The sequence below is a fragment of the Maylandia zebra genome, linkage group LG4 (genome assembly GCF_041146795.1).
Source record: "Maylandia zebra isolate NMK-2024a linkage group LG4, Mzebra_GT3a, whole genome shotgun sequence".
Taxonomy (NCBI): domain Eukaryota; kingdom Metazoa; phylum Chordata; class Actinopteri; order Cichliformes; family Cichlidae; genus Maylandia; species Maylandia zebra.
Window position 1 is genome coordinate 13807834 of NC_135170.1, and position 17084 is coordinate 13824917.

The window sequence follows — 17084 nt, forward strand, 5'->3', positions numbered from 1 at the left end:
GATGGTCTGTTCTCCCTACTCTTCTACAAAACTGTGCCAGTTCCCAAGAGATCGCACTCACTTATCACCCCGATGTGATATTAGAGCTGCAGCACAGAAATAAAGCGCTGCATTCGTGGACCTTGTGCCGTTTAACAGGTAACAATAAACTCCTCACAGGTCTCGTCACCCTGCTCCACCGTTTACATGCGCGCACAGTGAAACTCAATCCAAGTTTATGTAAAACAAAAAATCACAATGTTGAGTAGATGCAGACATAAGCGGAAGTTTTCCCTCTACGGGTCAAAGTGTCTGATCTGGGAAATACTGGTTTCTCGGTTCCTCCTCTCAGTGACGTTTGGAAAGTGAAACCTTTTTCTAGCGCTCTTCTGTCGGCTCACCAAAAACTGCAGACCGTGCGCATTTCTGAGATTTATTATCCCCCCTTTAAATTATAGCCATGCTTATTTTTAAAGTAGACCCGAGACTAACAGTCTGTGGGCGAAACAAATCAAACTCATTCCTGAGCGTCTGACACGAAGAGACAAAAGGGGGATTCATTAAGGTCGCCCACAGTGAGTAACAGTGCGAAATTCAACAGCCTCTTTGATAAAACAATGAGCATTCATGTCGTGGTTGGAAACAGCTCGGCCCAAATATTTTCAGTGCTTTCTGCGCTATGCGCGCTCCCGCTTGGGGCATTATTTCAGCAGGGAGACAGAAATGAGTATAACGTCATAGAGATATGTCACATTTTTTCTTTTCCAGTAACAACAACATAAAATAAATCAATAATTTCATAGTTGGTTTGTATTTGTATATGAAAATAATTCCTGCATGTATAACTTTAGTTTTTGTGATTATTGATACACAAGCACTTCAAAGAATAACGTTTTTTGTTTTGTTTTGTTTTGTTTTTTTGTCAAGTGAGTCAACACGAGAAAACGAGTACAAGCTGGTTGATAATCCCTTTGGAGATATAGGAACAGGTTTTCACAGTGCTTGGACAAAGCTAACCACAGCATGACCACAGCACTCAGCTCTATTTGTTTATGAAGTAATTCAAGTCTTTTAGTTTTGTAAATATTTCTGCCTAATGAGATAAACGCCAGCTTATCAATAGCAGGCACTGATTGAATTAATGTTTTTATTTTTTCACAGCCTGGTGGCACGGTGGTTAGCACTGTTGCCGCACAGCAAGAACAAGAAGGTCCTGAGTTCAATTCCACCATCAGGCCGGGGTCTTTCTGTGTGGAGTTTGCATGTTCTCCCCGTGTTTGCGTGGGTTCCCTCCGGGTACTCCGGCTTCCTCCCACTGTCCAAAGACATGCAACTTGTGGGGATAGGTTAATTGGATAATCCAAATTCAAATTTTATTTGTCACACACACACAACCATACACAGTATGACATGGGGGTGAAATGCTTGTAGCTGTACAATGCCCGACCATTAAATGACAGAAGAAAAGTTTTACAATATTTACAATTTACAGTTTCCTACAGAATTTACAAATTAACTTAGGAATTTACAGTAAAGAATGTGCAAATAGCAGAAGAGATTATAAAGATAAGGATTATAAATTATAGGAATTATAGGATTATAGGAAATGTGTGGTGGTGCGTGTGGTGACGTGTGTGAGAGTCCAGTCTTATAGTGACGTGTTGGTAGAGTCCAGTCCTACACCTGGTTCAGGCCCCGAATAGCCTGGGGGAAGAAGCTCTTCCTCATTCTCTCTGTTTTGGCCAACAGTGAGAAGAGTCCATTGTTGCGATGGGAGAGGTCCATCATAATCTTCCTAGCTTTGGACTTGCACCGCTTGGTGTAGATGGACAGCAGGTCAGGGAGCTCTGATTGAATGATGCGTTCGGCCGAGCGCACCACCCTTTGCAGATCTCGTCTGTCCTGCTTGGTGCTGTTCCCAAACCAGGTGCAGATGTTTGCCGTCAGGACGCTCTCGATGGTGCAGGAGTAGAAGTTCTTGAGCACCTTCAGTGGCAGATGGAAGTCTCTAAGTCTTCTGAGGAAGAAGAGACGCTGACGGGCTTTCTTAACCAGGGTGTTGATGTGACAGGACCTTGTCACTAGGTGTGAATGTGCGAGTGAATGTGAGTGCGAATGGTTGTCTGTCCCTGTGTGTTGGCCCTGCGACAGACTGGTGACCTGTCCAGGGTGTACCCTGCCTCTTGCCCTATGACAGCTGGGATAGGCTCCCGCGACCCTGAAAATGGGAAGCGGAAGCGAATGGATGGATGGATTTTTTCACGGTGTGGTTGGCGTTTTGATTAAGAATACATGTCCTCTTTCATACTGATGCTTTTTAGGGGTTTTAATTTATATGTCTGGTGTTTGTTCCCTAGAGTGTCGACCATCTGCTCTTGTACCTCATGATAAACTCTCTGTCACACCTCTCCATGTTGTCACCTTTTGTCATTGTCTTCATAAACACCTACATGCGAACCACTGCATACCTTCCCAGACTCACTTATTGTGTCGCCCAAAGCAAACATACAAATATCCGAATGTGCAGGTCATTTACTTTTTATGTTGATGTCATAACAAGAAAATAGATGAGATACTAATTATGCTATAGTCTATAGTGTGTTCCTCTTGAGCGACATTGCACATGTGTCTGTAATATTCAATCTAACTCATTTGCAAAGTTGAAATAAATAATTTGATGAAAAATATGACATTAATAATCTAAACAGAGATTTAGAGATCAGCTGTAACGTACACTCAACCATAGAATACAGGCCTAATATTAATATTCGGCTATGCAAACACTTTTAACACCAAACGGTTAAAATAAAAATATAACTGACATGTGCACTAAATGCACAGAGGCTAAAGGAGCAGTTTCATTATGTTTGAGAGTGCAGAGCAATGAAGAGATCACAGCGATGCTAGAAAATGATTTCAAAAGAAATTCCATAGAACTCCAAAGTTATTGGTTCTTATATCCAGAAAAACTTAATTGTGTGTAATAAAAATAAGCAAACATTATTATTCCTCATTACTTAAGCATTGTTTTGGGAGGGGAAAACACCCCATTGGATAGAAAGTTGTACGCTGGAGAAGAAAAATGGTGTCAGACCTTAAAGAATGAATAATGTCTACAATGAGATGGTTTGAGGACTCCTTTATTTAAAACTTTGTAAAAGACATAGATATTAAAAAAAAACAAACTTTAAGTAAACATCAAGTGTGTAGTTTGCTGCATGTTTTGTTTTGTTTTTTTCATGTAAATTTGAACATTTTGATTTGTGTATTTGTATTTTTGCATATGTTTGTTGGTTTGATGTTTTGTTGTAGTTTGTCAAAAATATGAAAAAGAGTATTGGTAAGGTAACAGTGGGACAATAATCTATATGTCAGGTGTAATTGAATGTTTTTCTATATTCAGTCAGGCTGTAACAGCTGATCGTGGTCCTTGATCGTGTCCCTCTATGTCATTGTAAATGACGTCATCATGCTTTTCCTGACACGTCTGCACTACTTGCAGAACTTTTGCAAGGCGCCGGTCCAACGCGGACAGATGTGGTTCTGAGAGGAGAGGGGCCACTCGTGACAAAGGATCCTGAGTCAGCGATTCCCGCATGATGTCGCTCAGTCGGAAATCAGGAAGAGACAGCAGACGCAAGCGGAGGAAGGTGGAGCGACGGATCCTGTGGAGATAAGTCGTGTAAGGGGATCGAGAAGATTTTGGAAAAGGAAAAAAGAAACTGGGAAAGAAATATATTTAAACTAAAGCATGTAATTTTAAAATCTTTTAACCATATGCACCATATCGTTTCCACCTTTGGTCGTCTTTTGATAATTTATTAATAAAAGAAGTAGTTTGATGCTATGTTGTGGGATCATGTAATATTATTTACACCTCTGCTGACTCAGGTACAAATCCTGTTCCCAAACAATATGTTGTTTTAACCTTTTAGCCGTGTTACACTGAGATTATGTAAATGTATTCTAACAAACTAGATAAAATGAACACTTGCTAATGTAATGTTAATTGCCCACTTACCATTTAATAGCTTGATTACCCATAGAGCTACAGCAGCTAACATTATTACTGTGGTCAAAGCAATCACATTAAAATTCCTTTATGAGTTTTTTGAATGTTGTTGTAGTATTTCTGTATAAAACAGCTTGGGAAATGCCATAAACAACTATGAGATTTTACCATGAATATCACATCTTAAAGGCCTTGTAGGAATTTAATACAAATATAGGGTGTACGTATGTTTGGCAGCTAAAGTCACAGCCATAACAGCAGACAAAGCCTCAGAAACAGAAGCTGCTGCTTTAAGCTCGCAGCCTCTGAGTGCTGTACACCTGCTTTCATTTCAAGGTGGGTCTCCAACATTAACAGCCCATAGTTTCATTACACAATACTCTTCCACTGCATGATATCTTGTGGCCAGAAAATACGTTTTAGCATAATCTCATCATGCCAAAGTGACCTTTGACCTCTGCATTGTCATCTTCTTCTATTAAACATTCATGAGGCACATTTTGTGACGTTACAGGCTTGAAGAATTTCCTTAAGCTGAGGCGTAAAGGACATATTAGATTGATGAGAATTTGACGTATGAGAGGTTGACTCATAATAACTTTACCTTTGGGGACCAAAATCCAATCATGTCATCTTAAATTTGAAAATAGTCGCTCAAGCTGTTTCTGAGGTATCGAGATCATGAGAATGGTGTGATGTGAGGATAATATAAATCCATCAGGCAACAAGTGGCATTAGCTTAGTTGTTTTTAGATATCTTAATGCAGAAATGTTACTAATTTGATGCACTTCTTCGCTAGAGTTGAGAATTTCTATCACACCTTGTGGGTTTATACACATTTGAAAACTTGACACTGACTCTTTTCTTACACCTGTCCCCCCGTCCATCATTTTTCAGCGCACAGATCAGTAAGCACACATCTTTTTTCTTGTTTTACCTGCAACACTGCCGCAATGGAGCTAGAATGGATGGCTCATCTTGAGAGTGACGCCCAAACCTAAAAAAACAAAAAACAGGATCAAAAACATTTAATGACGAAAAACTAACCTGACACCTGAGGAAGAAATCAAGTGTAACACGAGATAAGAAGGATCAAAGTTTTGGTACTCACGCCCGTCCATTATCAAGGTGCAGAAGAAAAGTGTTGTTGCCAAATTGCTCAAACGTCTCATAGTGATGTCTGTCCATGTTGCCTTCAGATGGAAAACAATCAAATATCATTTAAGGTTCATGACACTGTTAAAAATATTCTTTAAAAAGCTCTTAATGCAACTGTAGGGAGCATCACACTGCTACTTTACTGATTCAGTTTGTTAAAATTCCTTAGGAAAAAAAGAAAATAAGGAGCGTTATACAGATGAGTGACTCCTATCAACCAACAAACAAATGGGCCTAACTGACTCATGAGGAAGTCCAGGACAGCCATATCTATGAGATCCACCAGTCTGGTTCCTTGATTGTAAGGAGGTGTCTGCTTCACTGTATCACAGTAAGCTGGGTCTTTTTCCCACCTGGGAACAAAAGAACAGAGACACTCAGACAGACAAAGGAAAACAGATCATGGCCTCCCTGTTAACAGTTTTTATTGCTTCCCTTCACATTTTTCTGCTTTTGGGGTTCGAGTTAGTGCAGTTCACCTTTGCTGTCACCTCATTTTGTAGTTTAGGTTAACTCAGATGTTTGAATTCAAAACTTTATCATTAAAAAGAATGCAGATTCTGGATATAGTGCCTATTTGTTTTAAGATTGTTTACATCTTGCAAGTCTTTACAGATACCACTAGAGGGCGGCAAACACCCACGATTCTCTAAACGCTTTAGACCAGGAACGTCAAACTCGTTTAACATCATGGGCCACATACAGCCCACTTTGATCTTAAGTAAGCTGGACCAGTGAAACTCCCCAGTGCAAAGTAGCTTAACTGCACATTTAATCCCTGAGACATCTCAATATAAGAAAAAGAAGTGCAATGTCTCAGTATTTCTACGTGATAAAGAAATGCTGCTGCTGCCGTTAATGAAAGAAACAAGTCAGCACAACTCTTTGGGCCGAAATTGTAAAAAAAAAAAAAAAAAGTGTAAAATTCAACAACATTCTGGTAACTAATCGGCCAGACTGTCCTGTAATTATAAAGTGGACAGATTTGTTAATTAACAGAAAATGTCAATTTTTTTTTTACTTTTATTTTTGTTTTTTAATGTGGTTACATTGGGAAAAAAAATTCTATAGCAATAGTGAAAAAACAGTAACTTTCTTCTCATGTTTCTTAACTTTTTTATCTGTTACATTATTTTTGTAGTATGAGATGTTTATCAGCAGGACAAGCTATAAAATTTATGAAAATACCATTAAAAGTCCAAAATGTTTGCAGGGCCAGTTCTGGCCCAAGGGCCTTATGTTTCACACCCTTGGTCTAAATCTAGATCTTTATTTACACTCTATGCACACACTTATCAAAAGTTCCATCAGAGCTGCTTAATAGACAGTATTTTACTAATACCTAAAATACACGCAGGAACTGTTTCTATTATCTTGTACTGGCTGTATTAGATTGTAAGCAATATTACTACAGGGTTAGTAATCATCCTTCTATTGAGCTGGGGTTCAGATTGTTTAAAAGAAAGACACTGTGATCATTAGAAGTGACTCATTAACAAAGCATTCCAATATTTTTACCTTTAAAAAGAAAAACCATTAACAGACGACATCCAACGAAACTCCTAGACTCCTAAAAGTCTTGTTTCAAAACAGGCCACTCAATATAATGTTATCAGTCCATCCATCCATCCCCATTTAAACAATTCAGGGTCGTGGGGGGACTGGATGCTAGCCCAGCTGCAATAAGGTGAGAGGTGGTGTACGCCCACAGAGAGACAGACAGCCTTTCTCACATTCACAGCTATGGACAATTTACAATCACCAATTAACCTAATATCACTAAATATATAATTCCATTCAGGCAGTTTCCCACTCACAGTTAGGACGTTTCTAAACATGTACTCTGTTCAGTTGTATTACACTACATTCTGTATGTTAGTCAGACTGAGGTATGATCAGTGAACCCACTGTGCAAGCTTGGTGCGGCTGTAAGATCGCCTCCATGGGGACCTCCAGGACCTGCGAGGGGCAATGGTGAGGTCAGGCAGCATGGTAGCCAGGGAAACCTCCAGCATATGTGGCTGACCGCACACCGGGTGCTCCACTGAGCAGTAGTATTCACACTGCCCATAGAAACACACGTTCCCAGCTAGAGAGACAGCCATACATTAAAAATAAAGATTTTAGCAGAATTCAGTCCAATAGTTCGTTTTTGTTAAATAAACTGAGTGCTGGCGTGAGCCAACACTTACCCACATGCACCTGCACACATACCAGGGGAAGTGAAGAAGGTCTTAGACAGCCTGCGGTCGGTGGTAATCTCTTTGATCTCTGTGGTAACATTGATGAGCCGTCCAACCACTGGAGGGATTCTGTTAAAGCCCAGCAATCTGAGAAGGAGGAAGATACAGAGCGAGATGAAGAGATGGAGCGAGTACAAAGAAAATACATTTAAAAAGGGAACACAATGTGTCAACAAGAGCACAGGAAGTGTTTTCTTTTTTTAATCTTTATTTGTGTGCAGCATTAACGTCCTGTTTACTGGAACACCATCATCATATTCACGCATTGCACTGTCACACCAGAAAGCTGCCCAGTGCTACGATCCTCTGACCTCCTGGAAACTCCACATGTACACCAGGATCAAGACCTTGCTCAAGGGCACGACAGCGGGGTTAGTAACCACAGAAGAAGTGCTGCTTTTTCTCTTTACTTATCCAGCAAAGTGCAAGAATGAAACACTTGGTCAGGTTTTATTCTTCAGCTACCACTGACTGCTATTAAAACCTTTTCACACTTCTACACTCTGCGACATCTTCATGAACAAAATACTCAAGTGCCTGAAGTGTCACCTGTTGTGCGCCTGCCCTCAAGGACGCCTGCTACCTGCCGATCGGATGTGTAATGACGCGTACCTGTCAAGGTGAAAGGCAGCGATCTCGGCGTTGTGTCTTTCAAAGTCAGAGAAGTAAAAGAGGTTTACATCAGTCTCTGCATGTCTGGTTTGCCTGTGCAACAAACAAAAGCGAGCACATAAACATGCTGCTGTAAGCGCATCTTGTCATTTACTAGTCAGCATCACAAAACACAACAGGATGAATGTTTCTCAGATCGCTGCATTGCACCGGTGTCTTACTTCATGGGTTTGAGCAGAGCTTGTCCATAATTTGGGAACGATATGAGCAGTTTCAGTTGGGTGCCTCCTTTCTTTTGAACTAAAAGATACAAAGAGGGTAGATATCGGGAGCACAGCAATAATACAAAGGCACATCATTGCTTACACAAGCACTCTTTATCATATTGATCAGCCACTGATAAGAAACGCATCACAGAGATGCATACAATTTAGATTCACTGCAGTGCATTACATCAGTTCCTCCACATGGTGGCCTGTTTTATAGTCAGAGCACCAACTGCCACCTCCATTTTGAGCATTACTCCAACAAAACATGTATAAAATCGATTTATCTTAGTGCTGAGGCCCAATATTATGCATCATTATTTTTAATACTAATGCTTATGTTATTCTTGTAAAGCCTTTGCATATTTATGATACCTTAAAATATTCCCTGCTGCTTCTAAACAAGCAGATTAGAGTATCATTTACATGCTTTGCCAGTAACGTCACCCCGTTTTACCTTCACAGAGGTCTGCATCGGACGGTTTAGATTTTTTTTTCTCCCCCATTCTTTCATCCCATCAAACCTGACCCACTTTATCCACACTTCAGACAACTGGGCAATGTGAAGCATGTGTTTATTCTCTTTCAAGTGAACTAGTTCAAATCAAGGTTTCAGAAAAAGAAACAGCTTTTATTTGCTGCAGACCACGGCTCTGTGAGCAAATCCTGTAAATGAATAGAAAGAAATTGTTAATATAAACCAAGCTGTGCCACATTTTGATCCATAATTCGTATTTCTGATTCTGAATATGTACCCAAATTTACACAAGATATAGGTACATGCAGGAATGAGAGCTAAATGTGGGGGGAAAGGGATGACACAGTGAGAAAATTAGCCTGTAGCCGAGATTAGTGCTTAATCTGCACCATATAACACAAATCTCAATGCATTATTCATTCTGCAGCATGCTGAGCATGGGTTTGCCTGTCTAAGAGAACCAACCACAAAATGAACATGTAGACATAAGCATATGTTGATGCAAAGGAAGGTGCATGAATATTTTATGCTTATATTTTTTGCTTATGGATAGTACATCCAGTCTTTATGTAGGCACTTGTGCATAGTGGTGGGCCAGCTTGCATGTGATTTTATAGCCTTGTTCGGTTATGCACCCTTTCCATTTGTCTAAGAGTTTCTCAACAGATATTAATAGTAGGTAGGATCTAAAAACATCTCTTTTAAAGTGGCACAAGTCTGAATGCCTGCAGTTACATTTATGGAGAAGCATGCGAGAGAATATAACAGTCTATGTCTCTCATGTACATGTGAGCTGCACAGTTTGCTGTTTTGTTTTTATGAATGTCTGAATATCTACATACTGTATCTCAATTCTGCTTCTCGTTTGTAATAAAATTAAGACAGTAATCCACAGTGCATTTTGCTATATGTGAGGCGGTGCATCATACAGCCACACACACACAAAGATCCGGTTGGTCCCTCCCAAGTTTAATGATGCTTGGTTTCATATTTGAACATGCTAGTCCCTTTTTAGCATCATTTTTCAGCATGCAGTGTATACCCCGCTAATGATATGAAAAAGGTTTTAATCCATTATCTGTTTTGGGTTTGATGTCTAAAGCCAATAAACAGCAAGTGAAATTGAAAAGAAAATACACGAAGCATCAACAGGGAAACCACAGTTATATCGATAAAGGATTTTCAAGACTGATACTAAGACCAATATGTGGTGGCTTATAAATCTGATATATTCAGTGATTTATTTTACTTTCAGACACACAAAACAGAAAAAAGATTTCCCTAAATTAGTTTTTGTAGTCATGTATGAGTCCTTACTAAGACAATGGCAAAGCTGTTTGGAAATTGTCCAGTTTTATCATCTCAAGAAATAGTCGATTACTTGGCTGTAAAAGAGGTGTGTTTGGAGGAGTAAATTTGAGGCTTTCAAACATAAGGCCACTGTAGCAATTATCAAGCATGGTGGTGGTAGCATCAAGCTTTGGGGCATTTTAGTGGACAGAATCATGAAGGACTACCTCCAAAATCTTCAGCTTCAACTTAAATCAACGTCTGATGGTTGAAACTTGGACACAACTGGGTGTTCCAACATGACAGTGATCCCAAACACACATGGAATGGCTTTCTTAAAGCCCTGATCTCAACTCTATTGAAAATTTGTGGACTATGTTTAAAAGCCTGGTCCATGCCAGGAAACCAACCAATTTAAATGAAACCACCTCCACCAATCCTGCTGAGAAAGTGGTCAAATATCCAGCCAGATTTATGCCAGAAGTTTGTTGATCACTGACAAAAGCTTCTGGTTGAGGTACAAGTCAGGAAGGGACATTTAACCAAACAGTGAGGGTGTATACACAACTCCGAGCCTGTACTGCATGTATAATTTTATATTTGAAATCCTAATTAAATTCAAATTCTTGTTTTTTAAAGTTATTAAAGATGTATGCTGTACAAATATTAGACCCTGGAAAAAGAATAGTTGAAAGAAGTCATTAAAAACCCCAAATTACCATGACGTTTATGGTCATGTTGATTGGGTATAAACTTTTGACCATAATCTGTGGTGTATAGGAAACCTATACTGACAGGTTGAGATGTCTGAATATCTGAATAGCTTCTATACACTGGCCTTCTGTTTTTAATTCTACTTGCATGTTATTCCATAGTTTGTTTGTTCCAGAGCATGTATGCAGTTCTTCTGGGGGCTGTAAGAAATCTATATACCTTCACACATCCACCTTCCTCATCCTCTCACTTTGTGTCCACAAGGAGTTGTGAGTTATATAACAGTATACCTAATCCTCCTGGGTTTGCGCTTTCATTCTCTCTAAATGTGTTTTGTCGTTTTATTTGCATACATCAGTTTGTGCCTTTATCATCCCATATATGTGTCTTGTTTCCCCAAAGACAATGCTCACTGCTGTAAATATGAGCTTTGGCACACTTTATTCTATTCACTCAGTGAATACTCAGTCTTGCCTACGGCTCTCTTACAGATTAGCTTGTTTGTAATAACGGATCAGTTAAAATGAGAAAGCAGCAGGGTTGTGACTTTGTAGCTGCTAAGAGGAATCCAAATGAACATAAAGAAGAATTTACCACAAGTTCAAAACGCAAGGTAATGAAAAGCTCATTTTTTAAGTAAAGAAAACTTGCTGTATCAAACTATGCAGTCCTTAGAAGTCCCTCTTTTGGTCACCCTAAAAGCAGTACAGATTACAGACGGATGTTTTGGCAGAATATTTATGAAGGACTATGGCCTGAGCAGGTTTCCTAATTGACTGTCCTCATCGTGGCATTGCAAAACAACCTAAGTCTCATTTCAGGATGTAGTTTGTGGGAGTAGCAAGATAAAAAGGAGGTTCATTAAGAAAATTGTACCTGCCCCCCTTCCTCTGATTTTTCTGGCACATTCCCCAGGCCTTGTTCTTTCCTTCCAGTCTCTTTGGCCTTTTAACCCTGCCTGCCTCCCTTATGTGCTCACCTGAGCCAAGGATACGCTGTGTTGCCAAATAGTGAGTCAGCTGAGCTAGGTTGGGGTCTTTCCTGTTGTACAGCTCCCAGCGAGAGATGCCCAGGTGGAACCGCAGCCAGGGAGGGTGGGTCTCCACATCAGTTGTCCATGTGACTTTGTCATAGCCTTCCTCGTGACTGTTGCTTTGCCTTCAGGAGAGTATGTAGACATAATACTATAACACCTGCAGAACTGTTTAGTCATGAACAGAAATTCAGATATGAAACAAACTGCAGTTTTAAAATAAGTTAAAAGTCTAAACACACCAATTCTGTGGAAAGTTGAGCAACACAGTGATATAAAAAAAAAGAGCTTCCATTGCATAATATTCATTTGGCAGCATGAAGTGACACAAGCCTCATGGCGAGGAAATAATGGGATGCTGCATTCCTTTAATAGTTATTTCTAAGCATGAAAGTGTGTTTCAAAAGTAATTTGTTGTATAGTCTATTCCAATTTAAAGACAGTCATGTTTCTGTGGCAGAGTGAAACTATATACCCACGGTATGCTAACATGCTTATAGAACAAAATCATGTGAAATAGAAAAGTACATCCTCTTTCAATTCTAAGGTTTTACATATCAGGATTTATTGAATAAACATGAATTCCTTACCAGGTTCTACAACTATTTAAACTTGACATTAACAACAACATCATGCGACACACCATAGGTGTCAAACTCTGGCCCGCGGGCCAAATTTGGCCCGCAGCCTAATTACATTTGGCCCGCGAAGCCATACCAAATTATTATTAGAGCTGGCCTACTGGTATTATACAGCTAATATATATATTGTTTAGTATTAAGCTTTGCTTGTTCCATATTCAGTTTTTCAGCAAAACTTGTTTGAGTCCATAAGAAAAGATTCATTCTTATATCTAGAGGAAGATTTTTTTTCCAATAAATATTAATGTTAGCCCGTGACTTTGTTCCAGTTTTGAATTTTGGCCCACTGTGTATTTGAGTTTGACACCCCTGCATTAAACCATGTGATTATTCATTAACAGCCTCGAGAATCACCTTCAGCTGTAATAACTTTAAGTAATTTGTGCTTGGGATCATTGTCCTGTTGCATGACCCAGTTTTAGCCAAGCTTTAGCTGTTGGACAGATAACCTGATGTTTGACTCTTGAATACTTTGGTATACAGAAGGGTTCATGATCAAAACAGACTGCAAAACAAGCCCAGAATTATCACCCCTCCATCACCATGCTTGACAGTTGGTATGAGGAGTTTATGCTGATATGTTGTGTTTGGTTTTCTCCAAACATGGTGTTGTGCATTATAGCCAAACATCTCCTCTTGTGTCTGTCCAAAGGATGTTGTTCCAGAAGTCTTGCAGTTAGTTCAGCTATAACTTTGCAAACCTAAGCTGTGCTGCATGGTAATCCTTTCAAAGAAGATATTCTTGTTCACTCTTTTTCTCATCATGACCTTTAACATTTAATAGCTAACTGATGCTTGTAGAGGCTTATATTGTCAAGACGTTTGTCAATTAACAAGATTGTTTTGAATGTTTTCCACTTGTGAATAATCTTTCTCGCTGTAGAATAATGGACAGCAAAGTGGTTGGAAGTACCCAGCATTACAACCTTTCCTACATTGATGTTTTGCGTCAGACCTGCAAACCTCTGCATTTATAGAGGCGCCTCAACTTGCTGATGACCAGTTAATAAAATGCATTTGATGGTAGAGGATAAGTAGCAGCACCGGGCTGCTATTTACCCTCTTAATTCTTAAAGTAGCAGCAAGTGTAAATTAATTTTTTTGTTAAAAAATAATGACATGGTGTCATATGTGGCATGGTGTTTGAGGTTGTATTTACTGCATTTTAAGCTCACTAAGAACCAGATTATTTTTATGGTGTCCTGTGTGTAAAACCTTAGAACTGAAAGAAAATGTACTTTCTATTTCACATGATTTTAAAACATTAATTGTTTACTTTTAATCAGTTTGTATTAGCAGTTTAGTTTTGACTATCTAGCTAGAAAAACAGAATATTGTTTTTTAATTTAGTTTACAAAATTTACAGATCTACAAAAATCTAATTTACTATCAAATCGTCATTTTACACTAAAGACATGCACGGTGTCGCTAGCTGGTGAGCATAAAGGTCTGCTGGATGGGACTAATATTTCATAGCTACATCAGTAAAGAAAGTAAAGTAAAGTAACCTTTGAATGTTACCAAATGAAAAGCGGGCTACTGTAATTAGGGCAGCTTAAAGAAGAGCTAATCTTTTAGAAACCAGTGTTAATTATTCTAGGGGAGCTTCACAATGATGCAGAACGTAGGGCAGGTTATTTTCAAAGCCCTTCATGTTTCTATGTTATTAAAGTGTTTTTGACATCTTTTTTACTCACCACTCACTATCATCAGGGAAGATGTCTTCGTTCTCTTCTTCGTGACTTTCTGTATCCTTTGCATCTTCTTCTGTTTTCAGCCTCATTAGCCAATCATCTTGCTGCAGCTCTGGCTGTGGCAGATTGTAAAGCGGATGCTTGAACAGTGCCCCAAGCTTAGAAGGACCATCGACTTTCTGAATTATTTTTCCAACTCCAATCAGTTTCTTTGACTTCTCAGCGACCTCATTTAATGCGCCTCGGACTTTATGGTGTAACATGTTTGCAGTCGGTTTGTGACGCACTTCATCATGGGGGCGCCTCTGCAGTTTGTTTGAGGAGGCAGCATCAGAAGCAGGAGACTGGGAGACAGACTCGTGATGTTGAGTATCTGTTCTGGGAATGGAGGAGGAAGAGGAAGAAGTGGGAAAAACACAGGCAGTCTGGAGGACTGAAAGGCAAAAAAATGCCAGAAGGACATGGAGACTGAGGGACAGACAAGCCAGTCCCAGATAGATGGAGCGAGTGGACTGACCCAGGTTCCGTCTAACCATGCTGGAAGATAAAAGGATAAAACAGACCAAGGAGGCCTGTCAGCATTTCAGACTTGCACATGATAAAATATTTCCTACATATTGCATAATACACAGACACCCAGATAAACAGCAGCATGTATTTCATGCTTACTTGTAAAAACAGACCTGCCATATACCAGATTTCATGGTAACATGCTGTAATGCAGCTGGACTAGGCAAACTGCCAGTGCTTGCAACATCTGTGTGCTGCTTTGTTTGGTAGGTATGAGATTTACAACTCAAAACAAAATGACAGCCTTGTGGTCCGTGTAGCAAGAGGGAAAGTTGGGTGATCATCATCTTCATTAAAATCTGTCATTTTGGAGCCACGAGGATGGTAAAATCCCAGCGGAATTGGGAAAATGTGATAGTTCCTCTAACCATCTGCTGTCAGTGCTTAATATGAGAGCCGCGTTAAAAGTCATTAAGCTCACTGAACGTCTGCGTGGTTGCTTCCAAATATGGCAAACTGACACCATTCAAAGTGTAGTAAATGTTTTTACAGCATCATGATCCGATACACTGCACATGGACATTTAAAGAAAATAAAAGAATTATAATCATAATGTCTCGAATTGTAAAAGGTTTCAACATGCTTTATTTATGACTTTTGCTTCTTTCATATTAAACATGATACTTGCTTCATTTGTGGTAGATTCATATATTTATGCAGTATAAGAGTAAAGTAAAAGACAAATACACTCACTGGACACTATATTAGGTAACGGGTTGAGTCTCCTTTTGCATTCAGAACTACTTTAACTCTTCATTTCAACAAGATGCTGGAAACACTACTCAGAGATTTTGGTCCATATTAACATGGCAGAATCACAGAGATGCTGCAGATCGTAATCTCCAGTTTCACCAAATCCCAAAGGTTCTCTATTAGATTGAGATCTGGTGACTGTGGAGGCCACTTGAGTACAGTGAACTCAATGCCATGGCCAAGAAACCAGTTTGAAAGGATATGAGATATGGTGTGTTATCCTGCTGGAAGCAGCCAACAGAAGATGAGTAAACTGTACTTATAAAAGGATGGACATGGTCAGCAACAACACTGAGGTAGGCTGTGAGATTTAAACTATGCTCAGCTGGTGTGAAGGAGCTCTAAGTGTGCCAACAAAATGTCTTCCAAAACCATTACACCACCACCACCCTGAACCATTGGTAGAAGGCAGGATGGATCCATGATTTCATGCTGTTAATATCAAATTCTGACCCCACCATCCATTCAATGAATATTTTCAGTTTTTTAGACCATACTTTGTAAACACGACAGATGGTCATGTAGGTAAATCCCAGTACACAGCAGTTTCTGAAATACTCAGACCTTCCTGTCTGACACCAACAAACATGCCACGTTCAAAGTTACTTAAATGACCTTTCTCCCCCATTCTGATGCTCAGTCAGAACTCCAGCAGGTTGTCTTGACCGTGTCTAAATGCCTAAATGTGCTGAGTTGCTGCCATGTGATTGGTTGCATTTCCAAGCAGCTGAAACAGGTGTACCTAACAAAGCAGTTAGTGACTGTAAGTCATATAAAATGTAGAAACCAAAAGTATTTACTAAGTTTGTTCTTTTTTTCTGTTCGTGTTGATACTACCAGAATAATACTGAACTTTGAAAAATTCACGAGCACAGTCACAGTCATCAAGATGCTGTTAGACATCTGCTTGGGTCTTCTAAGTTTAAACATAATTGAAATAATTGTGATATTAAGGAAAAGGGTGTGAAGCACATTTTACACACAGTAAATCTTTAAAAATCCCAGCAAACCCTAAACACAGCTTTTGTGAGGCCAGCTATTCATCCTACTTATTGTCACCAACAGTCCTTAATGCACAGCTCTTACTGCATTGTGTGATTGAAAAGGAAAACAGGTTGAGAGAGACATGCGTGCATGCGTTCACACAGCAGTAGTTAAGCATGAAGCTACCAGGCAATCATTTGCATAAAATTCTCAAAGAAAGAAAAGTTCACTAAGAAAATCAATATATTATTGATCAATTTGCTGCTTCTTTATGTGGAGCAGCAGACTGGAGACTTACATCTCTTTCCTGTCAAGACCTTTTTTCTTCCCACTCTCGCTCCGTTCCACTCCCCTGCATGTGTGGACTAGAAAGAATTTAGTAGTAATTTTCTGGTCCTGATCTTACCCAGTAAGACTGCATTTGTGTGTTTGTTTGCTGTCATGCGGTCACTGCGGCGCAAACAGAAAACTGGCGTGTTGCGGTGACCCGTGTCTCTGTGACCCAGAGTTACGATATTTTACTTTGGATCAATGCAGATTGCATAATTAAGTCAATGCTAAACACAAGTCCTGTTAGAAGTGGCTCCAAATCAGGATGTCACTATTTGTGATTGGTAGGTTATCACCACGTATTCAAAAACTATGGATCCATTAGT

At 39.5% G+C, this 17084-nt stretch overlaps 1 protein-coding gene and 1 long non-coding RNA gene across 2 annotated transcripts; one reads left to right on the forward strand and one right to left on the reverse strand.

Annotated features, from left to right (window-relative positions):
• Positions 1 to 4: 4 nt before the first annotated feature.
• Positions 5 to 3826, forward strand: LOC111500376 (uncharacterized). Its single transcript, XR_013098296.1, has 2 exons — positions 5 to 138; positions 3482 to 3826. It is a non-coding gene; the product is annotated as an uncharacterized LOC111500376 (long non-coding RNA).
• On the reverse strand, positions 3110 to 16805 carry LOC101479747 (extracellular serine/threonine protein kinase FAM20C-like). Its single transcript, XM_004560771.2, has 11 exons — positions 16727 to 16805; positions 14125 to 14658; positions 11733 to 11911; positions 8227 to 8305; positions 8006 to 8098; positions 7365 to 7480; positions 7059 to 7239; positions 5394 to 5503; positions 5104 to 5185; positions 4930 to 4989; positions 3110 to 3644 (listed from the first exon to the last, which is right to left on the reverse strand). The coding sequence occupies exons 2-11, from the start codon at positions 14655 to 14657 to the stop codon at positions 3383 to 3385; spliced, it is 1695 nt and encodes a 564-aa protein (XP_004560828.1). The 5' UTR covers position 14658; positions 16727 to 16805; the 3' UTR covers positions 3110 to 3382.
• Positions 16806 to 17084: the final 279 nt, after the last annotated feature.

Excerpts from the sequence above, each read along its gene's own strand:
- LOC101479747 (XM_004560771.2), bottom strand. The coding sequence starts at position 14,657 with ATGGTTAGACGGAACCTGGGTCAGTCCACTCGCTCCATCTATCTGGGA. Across the intron at positions 8,306-11,732 it reads ACAGCGTATCCTTGGCTCAG|TTCAAAAGAAAGGAGGCACC; the intron begins GTGAGCACATAA and ends TGTATCTTTTAG. Across the intron at positions 7,240-7,364 it reads GACCTTCTTCACTTCCCCTG|CTGGGAACGTGTGTTTCTAT; the intron begins GTATGTGTGCAG and ends CTGTCTCTCTAG.